The sequence below is a fragment of the Chiloscyllium punctatum genome, chromosome 31 (assembly GCF_047496795.1).
Source record: "Chiloscyllium punctatum isolate Juve2018m chromosome 31, sChiPun1.3, whole genome shotgun sequence".
NCBI lineage: Eukaryota > Metazoa > Chordata > Chondrichthyes > Orectolobiformes > Hemiscylliidae > Chiloscyllium > Chiloscyllium punctatum.
Window position 1 is genome coordinate 72,498,101 of NC_092769.1, and position 19,700 is coordinate 72,517,800.

The 19,700-nt window shown below is 47.3% G+C and overlaps 1 protein-coding gene across 3 annotated transcripts in view; it reads left to right on the forward strand.

Annotated features, from left to right (window-relative positions):
- Nucleotides 1-19,700, forward strand: part of ltbp3 (latent transforming growth factor beta binding protein 3) — a 189,821-nt gene that overhangs the window by 134,694 nt on the left and 35,427 nt on the right. For 2 of the 3 annotated variants that reach the window (XM_072551024.1, XM_072551026.1), the window contains exons 9-16: nucleotides 791-807; nucleotides 3,850-3,919; nucleotides 4,814-4,900; nucleotides 13,716-13,841; nucleotides 14,684-14,815; nucleotides 14,951-15,073; nucleotides 17,723-17,842; nucleotides 18,591-18,713. In XM_072551024.1, coding sequence (XP_072407125.1) covers nucleotides 791-807; nucleotides 3,850-3,919; nucleotides 4,814-4,900; nucleotides 13,716-13,841; nucleotides 14,684-14,815; nucleotides 14,951-15,073; nucleotides 17,723-17,842; nucleotides 18,591-18,713 — 798 coding nt within the window. The remainder of the gene's footprint in view (nucleotides 1-790; nucleotides 808-3,849; nucleotides 3,920-4,813; nucleotides 4,901-13,715; nucleotides 13,842-14,683; nucleotides 14,816-14,950; nucleotides 15,074-17,722; nucleotides 17,843-18,590; nucleotides 18,714-19,700) is intronic. The other variant, XM_072551025.1, reaches the window with a different exon arrangement.

The window sequence follows — 19,700 nt, forward strand, 5'->3', positions numbered from 1 at the left end:
CTCACCACAAAGGGCTGTGATCTCCATTTGTATCCAGTTCACTGGCTGCTCTCAGGAGCACACCAGGACAAGACAGGCTAGGAGTGTCTGTGCTTCATATGTACACCGTGATGGGACAACCGACTATATCTATGGTACCCTCACGCACCCAGCAGTGGGACAGGCTGATGTATTTGTGATTCCGCATGCCCAGTGATAGCACTATAAGAACTGAGCCTGTCTCTTGTCTGTAGTAATTATTAAAATGTAGTACTTTAACCTAGTTTGAGGGAATTCTACTTGTGTCCAACCTGTAGTAACTGTGCCTGAATCTAGCCTGTAGTAACTGCATCTGTCGTTAGCCTGTAGTAACGGTGCCTGTCTTTATTCTGTAGTAAGTATATGTGTCTTTAGCCTGTAGTAACTGTGCCTGTCTTTAATCTGTAGTAAGTATGCCTATCTTTAGCATGTAGTCACCATGTCTGTCCCTAGCCTGTAGTAACTGTATCTGTCTTTAGCCTGTAGCAACTGTGTCTCTCTTTAGCCTGTAGTAACTATCTGTCTTTAGCCTGTAGTAACAACGCCTGTATTTAACCTGCCGTAACTATGCCTGTTTTTAACTGTAGTAACTGTGTCTCTCTTTAGCCTGTAATAACTGTGTCTGGCTCTAATCTGCAGTGAATGTATCTGTCTTCAGCCTGTAGTAACTGCATCTGTCTTTAGCCTGTAGTAACTGTGCCTGTCTATAGCCTATAGTAACAGTGCCTGTCTTTAATCTGTAGTAACAGTGTCTCTCTTCTTCCTCTTGTAGCTTCCACTGTTGCAATGGTGAGTAGAAAGTCTGTGAAATATTTCCTGTTACTTGCCTCTGCGTTCACTTGTTTGCAGTCGGGACAGTAAATTAGTGAAGGATCAAGAGTTGGATTCAGAAATTCATGAACATGACATGAACCTCGGTTCCAAACATGATAGCCAGGTAACCATGGAAACTGAAGCAAGAAGTCACTTTTCATCGGCCTTGCACTAGCCTGAGGCCTGGATCTCGGTTTATAAATCTCTTTCGCTCTCATCCTTTTTCTCTCTCAATCTTTCATTCTCTCTCTAGTCTTCAGGTCCCTCTTTTCCCTCACTTTCTCATTCCATCTGTTCTTTCCTCTATCATTCCCATATTCCCTTTACCTTTCCTTCTCTCATTTCCTGTTCCTTTCTCTCTCTTGCATTTCTTCTTTATCTGTCCTCCCACTTCTCATCATTGTCCGAGGGTTGAACAACAATGACAACTTGAATTTATATAACCCCTTTGATAAGCATGACATACAAAGTAGTGTGAAGGCCAGAAGGTTGGTTTGAAGGAGCATCTGAAGGGAGGATGGCAGGGCCGAAGGATTTATGTGTTAATTCCAGGGCGTAGGGCACGGGTGCCTGAAGGTACAGCTCCCAAAGTTGGGAAATGGAGGGGTACCAGTGGGCAAGAGGCCAGATTTGGGAGGAGAACAGAAATCTCAGAGGCCTATAGGAGCAAGAGAAGGATTCAAAGATAGCAAGGGTTGTAAGAGTGGGAAAAGGTGACAGATGGGGGGGGGTGTAGGGGCTGGACGAAGTGACAGAGATCGGGAGGGGGTGTAGGGGGCTGGAGGGGGTTACAGAGATAGGGAGGGGGTGTAGGGGGCTGGAGGGGGTTACAGAGATCGGGAGGGGGTGTAGGGGCTGGAGGTGGTGACAGAGATAAAGAGGTGGTGTAGGGGGCCAGAGGAGGTGACAGAGATAGGCAGGGGTGTAGGGGCTGGAGGTGGTTACAGAGATAGGGAGAGGGGTGTAGGGGCTGGAGGTGGTTACAGAGATAGGGAGAGGGGTGTAGGGGCTGGAGGGGGTTACAGAGATAGGGAGAGGGGTGGAGGGGGTTACAGAGATACGGAGAGGGGTGTTGGGGTGGAGGAGGTTACAGAGATAGGGAGAGGGGTGTAGGGGCTGGAGGAGGTGACAGAGATACGGAGGGGGTGTAGCCAAGGAGGAAATTGAAAACAAGAATGTGAATGTGAAACTTGAGGCATGGGTGAAGTTGGTGGAGGGAGGGAAGAGTGATATTGGAAGAGTGATATTTGAACGAGTGAGCATACAGTCAGCAGAACATTAAATCAGCTCAGATCCGATGCCAGTGCAGTGAACAGGTGCTCATACAGCAACAGAGGTTCTTTGGCAAAGTGATAAGAATCCATGAAAGCAGCTGACAATGATTAGGAAGGAAAGATTGAATGTGAGAAGAGTCCAAATCCTGGGTAATGCTGGACCGTTCAGCACCACGGAGAGCGAGTGTTTGAACACCCTCTTCCTCCCCATCACTGAGGCGTGGCGGGGCGAGGTTCTGGAGCAAGGAGGGAGGAAAGGCCAGAGGTGACTGTCATCCTGAGGTGTTTCAGGGAGCTGGCTGGCAACAAGAGCCATCAACATGAGACTGGGATCCCAGGAGCTGCAAGCACAGATTGCCTTTCAATTATCCCCACTTTAAATCATTCCAAGCCAAACCAGTCAGCCCAAAATGGAAGGAATTTAGTCCATTTGGATTCAGCATCAACCTGGTATGGACGAGTTGGACTGAAGGGTCTGTTTCCATGCTGTACACCTCTCTGACTCTGACTCTCTAACCCCGATCCTAGCAGCAGCTGGAGTGAATGGGAAGAGGTTTTAGTCCATTGGGAGTGAATGGGAAAGGACTTTGGTCCAATGGGATTGTGTACAATGGGAGTGAATGGGAAGGGTTTTGGGTCCATTGGGATTGTGTACAATGGGAGTGAATGGGAAAGGGTTTTGGTCCATTGGGATTGTGTACAATGGGAGTGAATGGGGAGGGGTTTAGATCCATTGGGATTGTGTACAATGGGAGTGAATGGGAAAGGGTTTTGGTCCATTGGGATTGTGTACAATGGGAGTCAAAGGGAAGGCGTTTTGGTCCATTGGGATTGTGTACAAAGAAAGTGGAGAGGCTAGAAAAAGGTAATTTTCTCTGGAGAGTGGAGGCTAAGGAGAAACTTGGTATAAGTCTATAAAATTCTGACTTGCATAGATAGGGTTGATGGTCAGAATCTTTTACCCAGAGTTGAAATGTTTGAAACTAAGGGGCATGTATTTAACTTCTATCAAGTTTCCCCTCAGTCTCCCTGGAGCATTGGAGGCTGAGGAGTGATCTTATTGAGGTTTATAAATCATGTGGGACATGGATTGATTAAATACACAAGGTCTTTTCCCCAGAGTAGAGGAGTCCAAAACTAGAGGGCACAGGTGAGAGAGGAATGATTTAAAAGGGACCTAAGAGGCAAAGTTTTTGTGCAGAGGGTGGTGCGTGATTGGAATGAGCTGCCAGAGGAAGTGGTGGAGGCTGGTACAATTACAACATTTAAGAGGCATCTGGATGGGTATATGAATAGGAAGGGTTTAGAGGGATATGGGCTAAATACTGGCAAATGGGACTAGATGAATTTAGGATATCTGGTTGGCATGGGTGAGTTGGACCAAAGGGTCTGTTTCTGTGTTGTACATCTCCATGACTCTACAACTGTGAAATCATGACTCGGGTTTTCAGGGAGATCCATACAAAATCAAAATGGTCGGAGAGCCAGTGTGGAAATGATGAGCTGAATGGCCTCGTTCTGTACCGTGACAACACTGTGGTACTGTGATTATTCATCAACCTCCACATTGAGTGGGTTTCACTGTATCCATAGAAACAATGTTTTCAGGAAGGATGGACTGGAAATGAAGGCCATAACGGATGTCCAATCAGAAGATGGCAACTCGCATGATTCACTAATTCATGCTGGGTACTAACTTGTGCTGATTTTATAAAGATTGGTTTTCTCTCTTTTTATCGAGCAGTTACCCACGTTCAGTCTCAGAGAGGAAGCGTTCTCAGCCAGTTTCATCCCCTTTGCATCAAGGTTTCCGGGTGAGTATTGACTGCTTATTGCCGAGGGGATAGACTGGTCCCTTGATGTTGGTCAGATGGTGGTCTCATGAACAAAGGCAGCACTCAATGCTACTGAAACCTGGGCAGTTTTAGGTACAAGTCGCACTCCATGCTGAGTGAGCTATGTCAGCTCAGTGTAATACAATATCCCATTGAATACTTCCAGGACAGGGACAGCACGGGGTTAAATACAAAATAAACCTCTCTCTATAATGTTCCCCATCGAACACTTCCAGGACAGGGACAGCACGGGGTTAAATACAAAATAAACCTCTCTCTATAATGTTCCCCATCAAACACTTCCAGGTCAGGGACAGCATGGGGTTAGATACAGAGTAAAGCTCCCTCTACACTGTCCCCCATCAAACATTCCAAGGAGAGGAAAGCACAGGGTTAGGTACAAAGTTTCCTCTACACTATCCCCATCAAACACTCCCCAGGACAGGGACAGCACAGGGTTAGATACAGAGTAAAGCTAACTCTACATTGTCCCCCATCAAACACTCCCAGGACAGGGACAACACGGGGTTAGATACAGAGTAAAGCTCCCTGAACACTGTCCCCATCAAACACTCCCAGGAGAGGGACAGCACGGGGTTAGATACAGAGTAAAGCTCCCTCTACACTGTCCCCTATCAAACACTCCCAGGACAGGGACAACACGGGGTTAGACACAGAGTAAAGCTCCCTCTACACTGTTCTAGCTGATAGAACCAAAGGAGAGATGAGAATTTGTTCTGATTAGTCCAAGCTGGTTTGAAGATGAAAGAATGGGAATTAAACTGTTTTTCTTGCCTCTCAGTGATAGTTGAGATGTGACTCTATGCAAGCACCACACAGTTCAACCTTTTGTTTTGCTTTCTCCCTTCCCAGTAGAATTGGAAACACGACCTACAACCCCTGCAATTAAGGTACCTGCCCCGCCTCAGCCCATGGAGTTTGGCCCTTCCCAGGTCATCGGTAAGTAACCCTTTCCTTGCTAAATCTTGTTGGGTTCGGGGTAGGGCATGTTCGCCTTAGGATCCATCTCAAATAGTACAACAGTTCAGAGCAGCAAAAGGATCTTCTTCAGGATGGGGCCTCGTCATTACAAATCAAAATGTTGCCAGTGATGTGGGCAGTATGGTGGCTCAGTGGTTAGCATTGCTGCCTCACAGCACCAGGGATCCAGGTTCGATCCCACCCTTGGGCAATTATCCGGGTGGAGTTTGCACACTCTTCCCAGATCTGCGTGGGTTTTCTCTGAGTGCTCTGGTTTCCTCCCACAGTCCAAAGACGTGTGGGTTAGGGTGGATTGGCCATGCTAACTTGATCCGTGTGTGCAGGCTAGGTGGGTTAGCCATGGGAAGTGCAGGGATTGGGTAGGCGTGTGGGTCTGGGTGGGATTCTCTTTGGAGAGCAGGTGTGGACCCAGATGGCCTGCTTCCACACTGTAGGGATTCTACAATTACAGTGACTTCAACTATTACAATATTTTCAGTGGCATTATCCTGGTTAGTGCTAGTGTCCTGATACCATTCCCCAAGGTCATCCAAAGTTCAGTTGCCCCATGTAACCGCAACCAAGTTCCATTTTGTGATCGCTCTGTTTATTCCCTAACACCGCGTTCCCACTTAGTCTCGCAAAGCTGCAGTCTGAAAATCCCCTATCCTTGAGTTCTGTTACTTTCCACTCTTAAAAATATCTCCGGTTTGGTGGAGGGGTAATGCAGGAACATAGCTTTGAGATAGATGATCCACCAGGTCATGGTGAAGTGGAATGGTGGAACAGGCTTGAGGCTGAACAGCCTTCTCCTGCACTAGTTTCCTATATTCCGAAATAAAGCACAGAAATATAGAGGATTTACCATTTGCCTTACCTTCTGTACAATCTTGTTTCTTAATAAATTTAAATTGAGAAGCTGAAACCTGAAAAATGCAGCAAATTGGTGTGATCCTCCTGATGGCAACACAGAACAGGTCAGAGAGAGATTTGGCCTGAGAGACCATAAGTTTTAATTATCCTTTTTGTTTCTTGTGGAGGGCAATCACGGATCATATTTGCAGGAGACTGCCAATGTACAGTTAACAAAAGAACATAAAACTCAAAAGAAAAACACAGGCTACATTATCGGAGATAAAAACTAATGGAACAATCACAACACAAAGAAAGAAAGAAAGAGTGAACTCCTTTGTCCCAAAAATGTCCTAACGGTAACTCAGTCCTCAGTGAAGTCCATGCTAAAACCTCTTGGTCAGACTTTCAAGAGGTTACTTTGTCTTGGTTTTTTTTGAAGAGAGGTTGTAAGGCAGAGTTACTGAGCTGTCTCTAAGAACGTAAACAACTTGTGAGACCTTTAGGTTTTTTAAAAGTTGGGACAATAGAAGTAGCCTGGATGTGGCCAGCTCTCTAGGTTTGTTTTAGGTTTTAGGTTTAGCTTTAAGCAGAAGCTATTGGGTCTCAACAGAGCGAGAAGCTTCAGTGAATTTCTCCAGGTTGCTTCCCCCCTCTGAACTTTCTCTTGATGTTTTTTCCACCTGGATTGGAGAACTGCATGTGAGATTCTGTGTCTGAATTTTCCTTTATTTGCCAAGGGGTGTGTTAATGGGATGTTACTATATTGGAACAGTTAATTAGTATTAGTTCCTGTATCTATTATTCTGTTAAGTTTTCCAATACAGGTCGTTCCGTTATAACGCTCATTTCGTCAACATGGTTGATGAATTGGGGGTGGTTTTTCTACATTGTGAACTTATAAAACATGTATTGGCTGTAACGCGATTACATCACCAACACTTTAAGCGCTGTTTCTAAAGCGCGATTTTTCTATAATGCAGGGTTGCATGAGAACGTATAGAAGAAGTGACTACAGTTGTTATTTTAAGTTCCCCTTTCTTTGGTTGTATTTTAACTACAGTGTTTAAATAAATTGTGTTTTGCTTAACATCAAATAGTTTGACCTGTCATGTTGACACTTTACATTTGCCTTCAAAACAAGAGAAACTTAGGGTCTAGGCTACCTTCTTAAAATATTTTGAGGGGGTCTTGTCTCGTTGGCATGGCTGTTATCAATCTCCTTTTGTCAAATGTCCATGCTTTTACCCAATGCTATTTTCTTCTGTTCATGTCTCATTCTAAGAACCTTAAGATCTTAAGTGCTGACCTAGCTCACTTATTGCTTAAGTTGGGTTCTTAACTTCATGTTGTCAACAGCCTTGTATCACGTTTTCCTCTCTGACACCACCTCGTCCTTCTGCTTTCTCCTCACTCTCATTATTTGTTTGTGGGGTAGGGGGCATTTCTGGCCTGGCCAATATTTATCACCCATCCCTGCTAGCCCTAGAGAAGGCGGTGTTGAGCTGCCCTCTTGAACCGCTGCAATCCTGCAGGAGGTAGGGACACCCATAATGTAGGTATGAAAAGAGTTCCAAGATTTTTGACTCGATGATAGTGGAGGAATGGTAATTGAGCTCCAAGTCAAGATGGTGAGTGTCTTGTCAGGAAATTTGCAGGGAGTGATGTATTCATGCGTTTGCTGCCTATGTCCTTCTCGATGGTAGCTGTTATGTGTTTGGAAGGTGCTTGGAAACAGCTAGGGACAGTTCCTCTGCTGCAGTGGGCCTCTTCTCTCTGTATGACCCTGCACCTGGATCCTTCCCCTATATGGTTGTCGTAAAAGATAAATGAGCTAATATCTTAGCAATTATCTGCTCAGGTATAGATTCATAGATCCATACAGCATGGACACAGACCCTTCAGCCCAACCAGTCCATGCCAACCATAATCTCAAACTACACCAGTCCCACCTGCCTGCTCCTGGCCCATATCCCTCTAAACCTTTCCTATTCATGAACTTACCTAAATGTTTTTAAATGTTGGAGCTGTACCCACATTCATTACACACACTAACCACTCTCTGTAAGAACATTGCCCCCATGACCTTTTTACATCTTTCTCCTCTCACCTTAAAAATATGCTCCCTAGTCTTGTAACCCCCCCCCCCAACTCTAGGGAAAAGACACCTGCTATTCACCTTATATATTCCCCTCATGATTTTATAAACGTCTTTAAGGTCACCCCTCAACCTCTTACGCTCCAGTGAAAAAGGTCCCAGCCTCCCCTTGTAACCCAAACCTTCCAATCCTGGCAGCATCCTAGTAAATCTCTTCTGAACCCTCTCCAGCTTATTAACATCCTTCCTATAAAAGGGTGACCAGAACTGGACACAGTACTCCAAAAGAGGCCTCACCAACGTCCTGTACATCCTCAACATAAAATCCCAACTCCTATACTCAAAGAACTGAGCAATCAAGTCAAGCGTGCTAAACACCTTCTTAACCGCCTATTTGTGATGCAAACTTCAAAGCGTTATGTACCTGAACCTCTAGGGCCCACTATTCTACAACAGTATCTTGCTAGTCATTTAGCTGAAATCACAGGATTCATAGAATCCCCACATCCCCTATCACATTTCATTTCCCATGGCTAATTATCGTAACCTACGCATCTCTGGGCACTACAAGGCAATTTAGCACGGCCAATCCACCCTAACCTGCACATCCCTGGGCATTATGGGACAATTTAGCACGGCCAATCCACCCTAACCTGCACATCCCTGGGCACTACAAGGCAATTTAGCACGGCCAATCCACCCTAACCAGCACATCCCTGGGCACTATGGGACAATTTAGCACGGCCAATCCATCCTAACCTGCACATCCCTGGGCACTATGGGACAATTTAGCACGGCCAATCCACCCTAACCTGCACATCCCTGGGCACTATGGGACAATTTAGCATGGCCAATCCACCCTAACCTGCACATCCTTGGACTGTGGGAGTAAACCGGAGCACCTGGAGGAAGGCCCACACAGGCACAGGGAGAACATGCAAACTCCACACCAACAGTCGCCTGCGGGTGGAATCGAACCCAGGTCCCTGGCGACGTGAGGCTGCAGTGTCACCCCAAACACTTCTAGTGAAACATTGGAAACAAAGTAAATTCAATAAATGACTTTTCAACTCTTAAAACAAACTTAGACCTTCACAGAACTGGAAAACCAAAATCTACTCTCTTTCACTTTACAACCCAAATTCTGAAATAATATACCATGAACCCGTGGAAGAGGTAGAGATTTTTTTTGACATTTTCCAGTTCAGGTGGAATCCAGATAAGTTCCATTGTAGCAAAAAGAAAGCATTTATTCTCTGAAATAACTGCACAGAGGTCGGTATCCCGGCACCAAGTCACCCTTTTTTTGTTTGAGCACAGTGCACTGGCTGTGACCAGTCAGCTAAGTCAGTGTCCTGAAGTGAGGAGACTCTGAAATCTCGGTTTATATCTGTCAGCCAGGGCACCCAGATTAACAACCCAGATTGGGTGGCACGGTGGCACAGTGGTTAGCACTGCTGCCTCACAGCGCCGGAGACCCGGGTTCAATTCCCGCCTCAGGCGACTGACTGTGTGGAGTTTGCACGTTCTCCCAGTGTCTGTGTGGGTTTCCTCCGGGTGCTCCGGTTTCCTCCCACAGTCCAAAGATGTGCAGGTCAGGTGAATTGGCCATGCTAAATTGCCCGTAGTGTTAGGTAAGGGGTAAATGTAGGGGTATGGGTGGGTTACGCTTCGGCGGGGCGGTGTGGACTTGTTGGGCCGAAGGGTCTGTTTCCACACTGTAGGTAATCTAAACAACTCCAAAGGAGGATCTCGTAGTCACTGAGATCCGTCTGGGTCCAATCATTATATTCTCCCTCTGTCTTTTTATGTATAAATTAATTCATGGGCTGTGAACATCACAGTCTAGGCTAGTACTTATAGTCTGGAAGGCAGTTAAGAGTCAATCACAATGCAATTGGGTCTGGAGTCACGTGTAGGCCAGACCAGGTAAGGATGGCAGATTGATTTCCTTCCCTAAAAGGATATTACCGAACCTTTAGTGACTCGCTTTGAGATCCAAATATAGAATCATAGCGTCGTACAGCATGGAAACAAACCCTTTGGTCCATGCTGACCATAATCCCAAAATAAACTAGTCCCACCTGCCTGCTCCTGGCCCATATCCCTCCAAACCCTTTCCTATTCATGTCCTTCTCCAAATGTCTTTTAAACATTGTAACAGCATCCACCACTTCAACTGAAAGTTCATTCCACACACGAGCCACTCTCTGTGTAAAGAATTTCCCTCGTGTCTTTTTTAAATCTCTCTCCTCTCACCTTAAAAATGTGCCCTACAGGTTTTGAAATCCCCCATTCGGGGGAAAAGACAATTACCATCAACTCGATCTGTAACCCTCATTATTCTAGCAGGTCACCTCTGACCCTGCTATGCTACAGTGAAGAAAGTCGAATGCTGGTTTGAATTCTGAGCCAAGTATGGGAGGGTGACCCACGGAATCTAATGGACAAGACAGGAGTCACGTAGCTTAGTTACTGGGCCGTGTTACGAACAGTGAGTGTGGCTTCGGGATCTGTTCTCACAGGTTCAGGGCTTGTGCTCCAGCTCCTTCCCATAAATGAAGGGATTATGACCTCACTTGTTTTGCTCCAACAAAGGGAAGTTCAATGCTCAACTCTGAATCACAGAGAGCGCTGATTACAAATAGGGATTGTGAGCGAGTGGCTGGACTTCATATTGTGTGCACCATTGCCATCTGGTGGTCAGAGCAAGGGATGCGAATATTTGAGTCAGAAATGTACAGCACAGAAGCAAACCCTTCGGTCCATCTCGAGCATGCTGACCAGATATCCTAAATTAATCTACTCCCATTTGCCAGCATTTGGCCCATATCCCTCTAAATCCTTCCTATTCCAGATGCCTCTTAAATGTTGTCATTGTACCAGCCTCCAGCACCTCCTCTGGTAGCTCATTCCACACATGCACAACCCTCTGTGTGAAAAAGTTGCCCCTTAGGTCCCTCTTACATCTTTCCTCTCTCACCCTAAACTTGTGGCCTCTAGTTTTGGACTCCCCTACCCTGGGGAAAAGACCTTGAACCTATCCATGCCCCCCCATGATTTTATAAACTTCTATGAAGTCACCCCTTAGCCTCCAGTGCTCCAGGGAAAATAGTCCCAGCCTGTTCAACCTCTCCCTACAACTGAAACCGTCCAACCCTGGCAACATTCTTCTAAATCTTTTCTGCACCCATTCAAGTTTAACAACATCCTTCCTATGGCAGAGAGACCAGAATTGAACGTGGTATTCCAAAAGTAGCCTAACCAATGTCCTGTACAGACGCAACATGACCTCCCAACTCCTATATTCAATGCATTGACCAATGAAGGCAAGCATACCAAACACCTTCTTCACAGTCCTGTCCAACTGCGACTCTACATTCAAAGAACTATGAACCTGCACCCCAGGCTCTTTGTTCGGCAATACTCCTACCATTAATGTGTAAGTCTTGCCCTGATTTGCCTTTACCAAAATGCAATGCCTCACATTTATCTAAATTAAACTCCCATCTGATCGAGGTCCCATTGTTACTCTGAGGTAACCTTCTTCACTGTCCTTTGCACCAACCAATGTTGTAGTCATCTGCAAACTCACTAACCATTCCTCCTCTATTCACATCCAAATCATTTTCATAAACGACAAAAAGGCAGTGGACCCAGCACCCTGGATCGCAGAACTTCCATCGTCTCATTGATCTCAATGAGATTGCCCAGGAAATTTCACGGGCTGAGACTCACTCTGTTCAATGAACAGCCAGATTCACCCTGGGGTGTCTGAATGGATGTCTGGAAAACCCTTCCCTTGCCTCTAGTGTCTGAGTCACCTCTAACCCGTGTTAGAGGTGGAGTTTCAGTCCCATTGAAGGGACTAGAAACCAGAAGATGAGAATTCCAGACCAGCAAGAACCAAATAATAATGACTGCCACCCACAACAACAGCAAGTTGGATTTGTATATTGTCTCTGATTCAGTGAAGCATTTCATTTGGAGAGTAAATCAGACAAAATTTGACCCCCACTGATGTTGTGGCCTTGTGATATTATTGCTGGACTGCTAATCCAGAGCGGGAAGTGAGGACTGCAGATGCTGGAGATCAGAGTCGAGAGTGTGGAGCTGGAAAAGGTGGCACAGTTGTTAGCACTGCTGCCTCACAGCGCCAGAGACCTGGGTTCAATTCCCACCTCAGGCGACTGTCTGTGTGGAGCTTGCACATTCTCCCCGTGTCTGCGTGGGTTTCCTCTGGGTGCTCCGGTTTCCTCCCACAGTCCAAAGATGTGCAGGTCAGGTGAATAGGCCAATCTAAATTGCCCGTAGTGTTAGGTAAGGGGTAAATGTAGGGGTATGGGTGGGTTGTGCTTCGGCGGGGCGGTGTGGACTTGTTGGGCCGAAGGGCCTGTTTCCACACTGTAAGTAATCTAATCTAATCTAATCTAAAAAGCACAGCCGGTTGGGCAGCATCCGAGGAGCAGGAGAATTGACGTTTCGGGCTAGAGCCCTTCATCAGTATTCCTGATGAAGAGCTTTGGCCCGAAACATCGATTCTCCTGCTCCTCGGATGCTGCCTGACCCGCCGTGCTTTTCCAGCAACACACTCTCGACTGTTAATCCAGAACCCCAGGTAATGTTCTGGGGATCTAGGTTCAAATCCCACCATTGCAGACAGTGAAATCAATAAATAAGTCTGGAATTAAGAGTCTAATGATGACCGTGAATTAATTGTTGATTGTCAGGAAAATCCATGTGGGTTCACCAATGTCCTTTAGGGGGAGGGGAACTGCCATCCTTACCCAGTCAGGTCTACATGTGACACCAGACCCACAGCAACGTGGTTTTAACCCTTAACTGATCTCTGGGCAATTAGGGATGGACGTTAAATGCTACCCTTACCCAGTGACACCCTCGTCCGGGGACTGACTGAACAAAAATGATGGGCTAGTCCAGAACCAGGGGGTCACAGGCCAAGGAGGCAGGATGAGCCGTTTCGGACTGAGATAGGGAGAAATGTCTTCACCCAGAGAGTGGGGGGAGCCTGTGGGATTCTCTGTCACAGAAAGGGGTTGGGGCCAAAACATCGAATGTTTCCAAGAAGGAGTTGGATCTAGTTCTTGGGCTCGAGGGAGGGGGAGAAAGCAGGAACAGGGACTGAGTTGGATGATGGCATTGGAGCAGACTTAAAGGGCCGAATGGCCTACTGCTGTACCTGATTTCCACATTAGGTAACCAAATGCTCAGTTGGAGGGATTGGTTTCAAGGAGTAGAGAGAGGCACAGAGATTTAGAGAAGGGATTCCAGAGACTGAAGGACCTATGCATCCAAGGGAGTGTCACTGCAGAACTGCAGAGGCTGCTGGTGGAGTGATGGGAATGGCAGGGGTGTGTGTTTGCAAATGAATTTGCCCAAACCCAGGATGGCTCAGTGGTTAGCCCTGCTGCCTCACAGCACCAGGGACCCGGGTTCGATTCCCACCTTCGGGTGACTGTCTGTGTGGAGTTTGCACGTTATCCCCGTGTCTGCTTGGGGTTTCCTCCCACAATCCACAGCTACGCAGGTTAGGGTGAATTGGCCGTGCTAGATTGCCCATAGTGATAGGTGCATTAGTCAGGGGTACAATATAGGGAATGGGTCTGGGTAGGTTACTCTTTGGAGGGTTGGTGCGGACTGGTTGGCCCAATGAGCCTGTTTCCACACTGTAGGGAATCTAATCTAAACCCAGAAGAGTGCAGAAGTCGAACAGGGCACCAGCGCGTAAGCGCTCAGTTAAACTGGAGAGCCCTGCTGACAATTGGTTGCATTTTTGTTTGTTTTAGTCTCATTTTTGTCACGTTCTCCCCTCTTGCCTTTCAGAAATGGACACGTGTAAAGTGGATCAGGGGATCTGTGGGCATGGAGTGTGTGTCTATGACCCGTCTGGGTACACCTGCGTCTGCCACACTGGCTACCAGCTTCATGCCCATATCAAACACTGCGTGGGTAAGACGATGCTCGACAGACCTGTGTTCGCGTGGAGGCTTTCACAAGCTCAGCTGCCGCGCGCTCTCTCGGAGTGCAGCGAGCTGGCACAGAGAAGGAAAGAGCCATTTTTGTGCAATCTGCCACTCAAAGGGGCAAATGTTGAGATCAGTCTGTCTTCAGTGACATTGTTTGAACAGCTAGTGTTGGCCCAGGGAGAACTCCACTCCCCCCCCACCCCCCCACCCCCCCACCACCCCCCAACCCGGCCTGCTTTGAGATTGTAAACTCGGGGGATCCCCGAGAGGGTTCGTGATGGTGTCGAGGAACGGGGAATGAGGTCTCTACCTGTGTTTCGGAGGGTTGGCATGGTTGGACCGAAGGGTCAGTTTCCATGCTATATGACTCTGTGACTGTTTGACTGTATGTTGTTCTTCCAGCTTCACTAGAGAGGGACAGAGATGTTGGCCAGGGAATAGGGTGGTATATTGAAGCGGCAGGTAACTGGAAACTCTGGGTCATTTTTGGAGACAGAACGTAGGTGTTCTTGCCTGTTATCATCCTCCCAAATGTGGTAGACTAGACGGGGGGGATGTGGAGATGGATTGCTGCTTCTCCTGGAAGATGTGTCTGGGGTCTTGGATAGTGAGGAGGTAAACAGGTGAGTGTCACACCTGCAATTGCGGTGGGATCAAGGCTCCCGGTGAGGTGCCTTTCCGCACCTCACCATGTAAATGCAAAGTTGAAGGCACCACGTAAATGCAAAGTTGAAGGCACCATGTAAATGCAAAGTTGAAGGCACCATGTAAATGCAAAGTTGAAGGCACCATGTAAATGCAAAGTTGCTGTGCTTTCCCATCCAGATGTGAACGAGTGTGAGGACAATCCCTGTGGGGCCAGAAAAGGCGAGTGCATCAACTACGTCGGGACCTACAGCTGCCGCTGTTACCGAGGTTACCAGTTACAGGAACTCCCAGAGGGCAGCATCTGTGTCGGTGAGTTACTCCGGCAAGCGTTATCACTAAGTGGCGCCCCCGCAGCACGTGGCCATCTCCAGGATGTGCACCCGGCACCATTCTCACCCAGCATGTGTTCCCATCAGCCTGTTGACTCCTCTCGCTCTGTTTCAGATGTCAACGAGTGTGCGGACGGTCGCTTATGCACCAACGGACGATGTCTGAACACCGAAGGCTCCTTCTACTGTCACTGCCAATCCGGGTATCGCCCAGTCAGCCATCAGACAGCCTGCGAAGGTAACACTAGCTGCAACCTTACCCAACTCACCTCCAGCTCCCTTCAATACATAACATACACCCACTGTCAGCGCCTGTACATATACAGTACACTACACACACCCACTGTCAGCGCCTGTACATATACAGTACACTACACACACCCACTGTCAGCACCTGTACATATACAGTACACTACACACACCCACTGTCAGCGCCTGTACATGTATAGTGCACTGCACACACCCACTGTCAGCGCCTGTACATGTATTGTGCACTGCACACACCCACTGTCAGTGCCTGTACATGTATTGTGCACTGCACACACCCACTGTCAGTGCCTGTACATGTATTGTGCACTGCACACACCCACTGTCAGTGCCTGTACATGTATTGTGCACTACACACACCCACTGTCAGCGCCTGTACATGTACACTACACCACACACACCCACTGTCAGTGCCTGTACATGTATAGTGCACTGCGCACACCCACTGTCAGCACCTGTACATGTACAGTACACTACACACACTCACTGTCAGCGCCTGTACATGTATAGTGCACTGCACACACCCAGTGTCAGTGCCTGTACATATACAGTACACTACACACACCCACTGTCAGCGCCTGTACATGTATAGTGCACTGCACATACCCACTGTCAGTGCCTGTACATGTACAGTACACTACACACACCCACTGTCAGCGCCTGTACATGTACAGTACACTACACACACTCACTGTCAGCGCCTGTACATGTATAGTGCACTGCACACACCCAGTGTCAGTGCCTGTACATATACAGTACACTACACACACCCACTGTCAGCGCCTGTACATGTATAGTGCACTGCACATACCCACTGTCAGCGCCTGTACATGTACAGTACACTACACACACACACACTGTCAGCGCCTGTACAAAAACAGTACACTACACACACCCACTGTCAGCGCCTGTACAAAAACAGTACACTACACACACCCACTGTCAGCGCCTGTACAAAAACAGTACACTGCACACACCCCGTCAGTGCCTGTACATGGCCGAACTCACTTCAGGAATGGATGATGTATCCATGAATGGATTTCTTTTGAGGGAGACTTTGGCACAGTGATAGTGTCACTGGACTTGAGGACCAAAGTCCCAGGCTAATGATTTCGGTCAATATTTACACTCAATTAATTAAATTCTGGAATTAAAATCTAGTCTCTGGGATGGCAATCACAAAACCTTCTGGGTTCACTGATGTGCTGAAGGAGGGAAATCTGCCCTACTTACCTAACCTGGCCTACACCAGACCCCACAGCGATGTGGTTGACTCTGAACTGCCCTCTGCAATTGTCTACCAATCTGCTTAGTTCAAGGTCAATTAGAGATGGATGACCTATCCCGGAAATGAATAAATGACAGTGTAAATGCACAGAGCGAGGACGGGGGTGGTGTTAGAGAGAATGATTCAGTCATGTCTGCTATTATAGAGTTTGTTAACAATTACTTGACACCAGGTTATAGTCATGAAGAGACAGTGCCTCAAAAGCTAGTGCTTCCAAATAAACCTGTTGGATTATAACCTGGTGTTGTGTGATTTTTAACTTTGTCCACCCCAGTCCAACACCGAGTCATTATAGGGTTTGTGTAACTCAGTGTCAGATTTCATAAAAGCACTGTGAGTAAAAGGATGAGGAATTAACTTGCCTGTTTCATATGGGATTGAGATTCTTTCAAAGATTTCAGTGGTTTTTTTTTGTATCTGACTGATTCCAAATTGTCAAAGACTTTGGAGAGGCTGCACGTAGAGTATTGTGTTCAATTCTGGTCTCCACATTCCAGGAAGGATATGGAGGTTTTGGAGAGAGTGCAGAAGAGGTTTACCAGGATGTTGCCTGGATTAGAGGGTAGGAGCTGTAAGGAGAGGCTGGAAAAACCCAGGTTGTTTTCTCTGGACGGCAGAGGCTGAGGGGAGACTTGATAGAAGGCTATCAAATTATGAGATGCATAGATAAGGTTGACAGTCAGGATTGTTCTCCCCAGGGTTGAAATGTCTAAAACTAGGGAGCATGCATTTAAGGTTGGGGGGTGGGGGGGGAGGTTAAAGAGGGTGTGAGGGGCAAGTTTTTTACACAGAGAGTGGTGGGAGTCTGGAACGCACTGCTGGGCATGGTGGTAGAGGCAGATATGATAGAGGTGTTTAAGGGACATTTAGATAAACATGCAAGGGATGGAGGGATAAGGACAAAGGACTGGCAGAGGGACTAGTTTAATTTGGTGTCATGCTCAGCACAACACTGTGGGTCAGAGGGCCCGTTCCTGTGCTGTACTGTTCTACGTTCTGATTAGATTACATTACATTACAGTGTGGAAACAGGCCTTTCGGCCCAACAAGTCCACACTGACCCGCCGAAGCGCAACCCACACATACCCCTATATTTACCCCTTACCTAACACTACGGGCAATTTAGCACGGCCAATTCACCTGACCTGCACATCTTTGGACTGTGGGAGGAAACCGGAGCACCCGGAGGAAACCCACGCAGACACGGGGAGAACATGCAAATTCCACACAGTCAGTCGCCTGAGGCGGGAATTGAACCCGGGTCTCGGGCGCTGTGAGGCAGCAGTGCTAACCACTGTGCCACCGTGCCCGTTCTCTGATTTTTTTTCCTAGATATTAATGAATGCAACAATCCGAATACCTGTCCACGGGGCAAATGCAAGAATAAACCTGGAACGTATGAGTGTGTTCCCTGTCCAGAGGGGTACCGGAGTCAGGCTGGAGAGTGTTACGGTGAGTACCGGCCCCTCCAGTGACCAATCAGTGAAGAGAAGGAGGTGGAGGTGGATTCATTAACGTGAGGCAAGGGAAAATCACTTGGGCGAGGTGAAAGGGGTGTGCCTTTTCAGTGGGTGGAGACGGTTCGAACCACAGGATGGTTTTAGGATTGAGGGAATCCCACTTTCACACTGGCCACTGAACCATTCTCACACAAGATGGGCTAGGTGTAGCGTAAAGCTCTCTTTACACTTTTAAACAGGAAATAAATCCCCCTCTACACCTTTAAACAGAAAGTAAAGCTCCCTTTACATGGTCCCCATCAAACATTCCAAGGAGAGGAAAGCACAGGGTTAGGTACAGAGTAAAGTTTCCTCTACACTATCCCCATCAAACACTCTCCAGGACAGGGACAGCACAGGGTTAGATACAGAGTAAAGCTCGCTCTCTACACTGTCCCTAACAAACACTCCCAGGACAGGGACAGCACGGCGTTAGATACAGAGTAAAGCTAACTCTACATTGTCCCCCATCAAACACTCCCCAGGACAGGGACAGCACGGGGTTAGATACAGAGTAAAGCTCTCTCTACACTGTCCCCATCAAACACTCCCCAGGACAGGGACAGCACAGGGTTAGACACAGAGTAAAGCTCCATTTGCATGTCCCAGGTCAGGCATAGCGTCGCAGTTCATTTTTTTTTTGCTGCCTTTGTTTATGTTCAGTGCGGTCACTGATACTCTTGGTCTCTCCTCGATCACAGATGTTGATGAGTGCCTTGACCGATCCTTCTGCTTAAACGGAAAATGTGTCAACACAAAGGGATCATACAGCTGTACCTGTAGCAAAGGATTTAAACCTGCACCTGATGGCAAGAGCTGCCAAGGTAATTATAACTTTCGGAGCTGTCCTCGCTAATAGGCCTCACTGTGGGGCCTGGCTATATCTCTAAACTGGTCTCCATGTAGGAAAAGCCAGTAAAGTAAATGAGACACACTGGTCTGACTTGTCTTATGTTTTGAAATGAACCATCAGTACAAACATTGCTACTTTTTTGTTAATTGTTTTATTCCCCTCTGTGAGGCTTATCTTTTCTTTCTGAGTAACAGGCCTCACGTTGCGACCTGCTGCGTTTGCCTCACAATATATTAAGTCTCAGTGTGGGCCTGTAGTGTTCATTTCTGATTAACTCTCTCACTGTGGCACCTGTGTATCTGGAAATGTAGAAAATACGAGTAGGAGTAGTCCATTTGGCCCATCAGGTCAGTTCCACCAATCAATACTATCCTCTATTTCAGCGCCATGCTCCCTCTATGTTCCCATAGGCCTCCACTGCCTTACGTGGTAGAGAATTGCACAAGGGGCCCACTCCATGAGTGCCCTTTCACCGCCTCCCTGCTCACCCTCCAAGGGCCTAAACAGTCTTTCCAGGTGAAGCAGCATTTCACCTGGATTTCCTCCAATCTTGTGTACTGCATTCGCTGCACCCAGCGTGGCCTACCCTACGTTGGAGAAACCAAATACGGACTGGGTGACCACTTTGCAGAACACCCGTAGCCGGCCATTTTAACACAGTGTCCTGCTCGCGTTCTCGTATGTCTGACCTCTGCGATGCTCCAGCAAATCACAGCGCAGAGTGAGGAGCAACATCACATCTTTAAACTAGGCTCTTTACAACCTTCTGGGCTCAATATGGACTTTAACACCTTCAGATTTTTAACCTATTCCTTCCATTTCTTTTAGTTTTGCTTGTTACATTCTCTATCACCCCATGTTCTCTCTCCCCTCCCTGTGTGTTCTCTCCAGTCTGGCAGTTAGACACATCATTGTTCTGCCATCCTCATATTCCGATCACTTCATCTGAACTATCAGT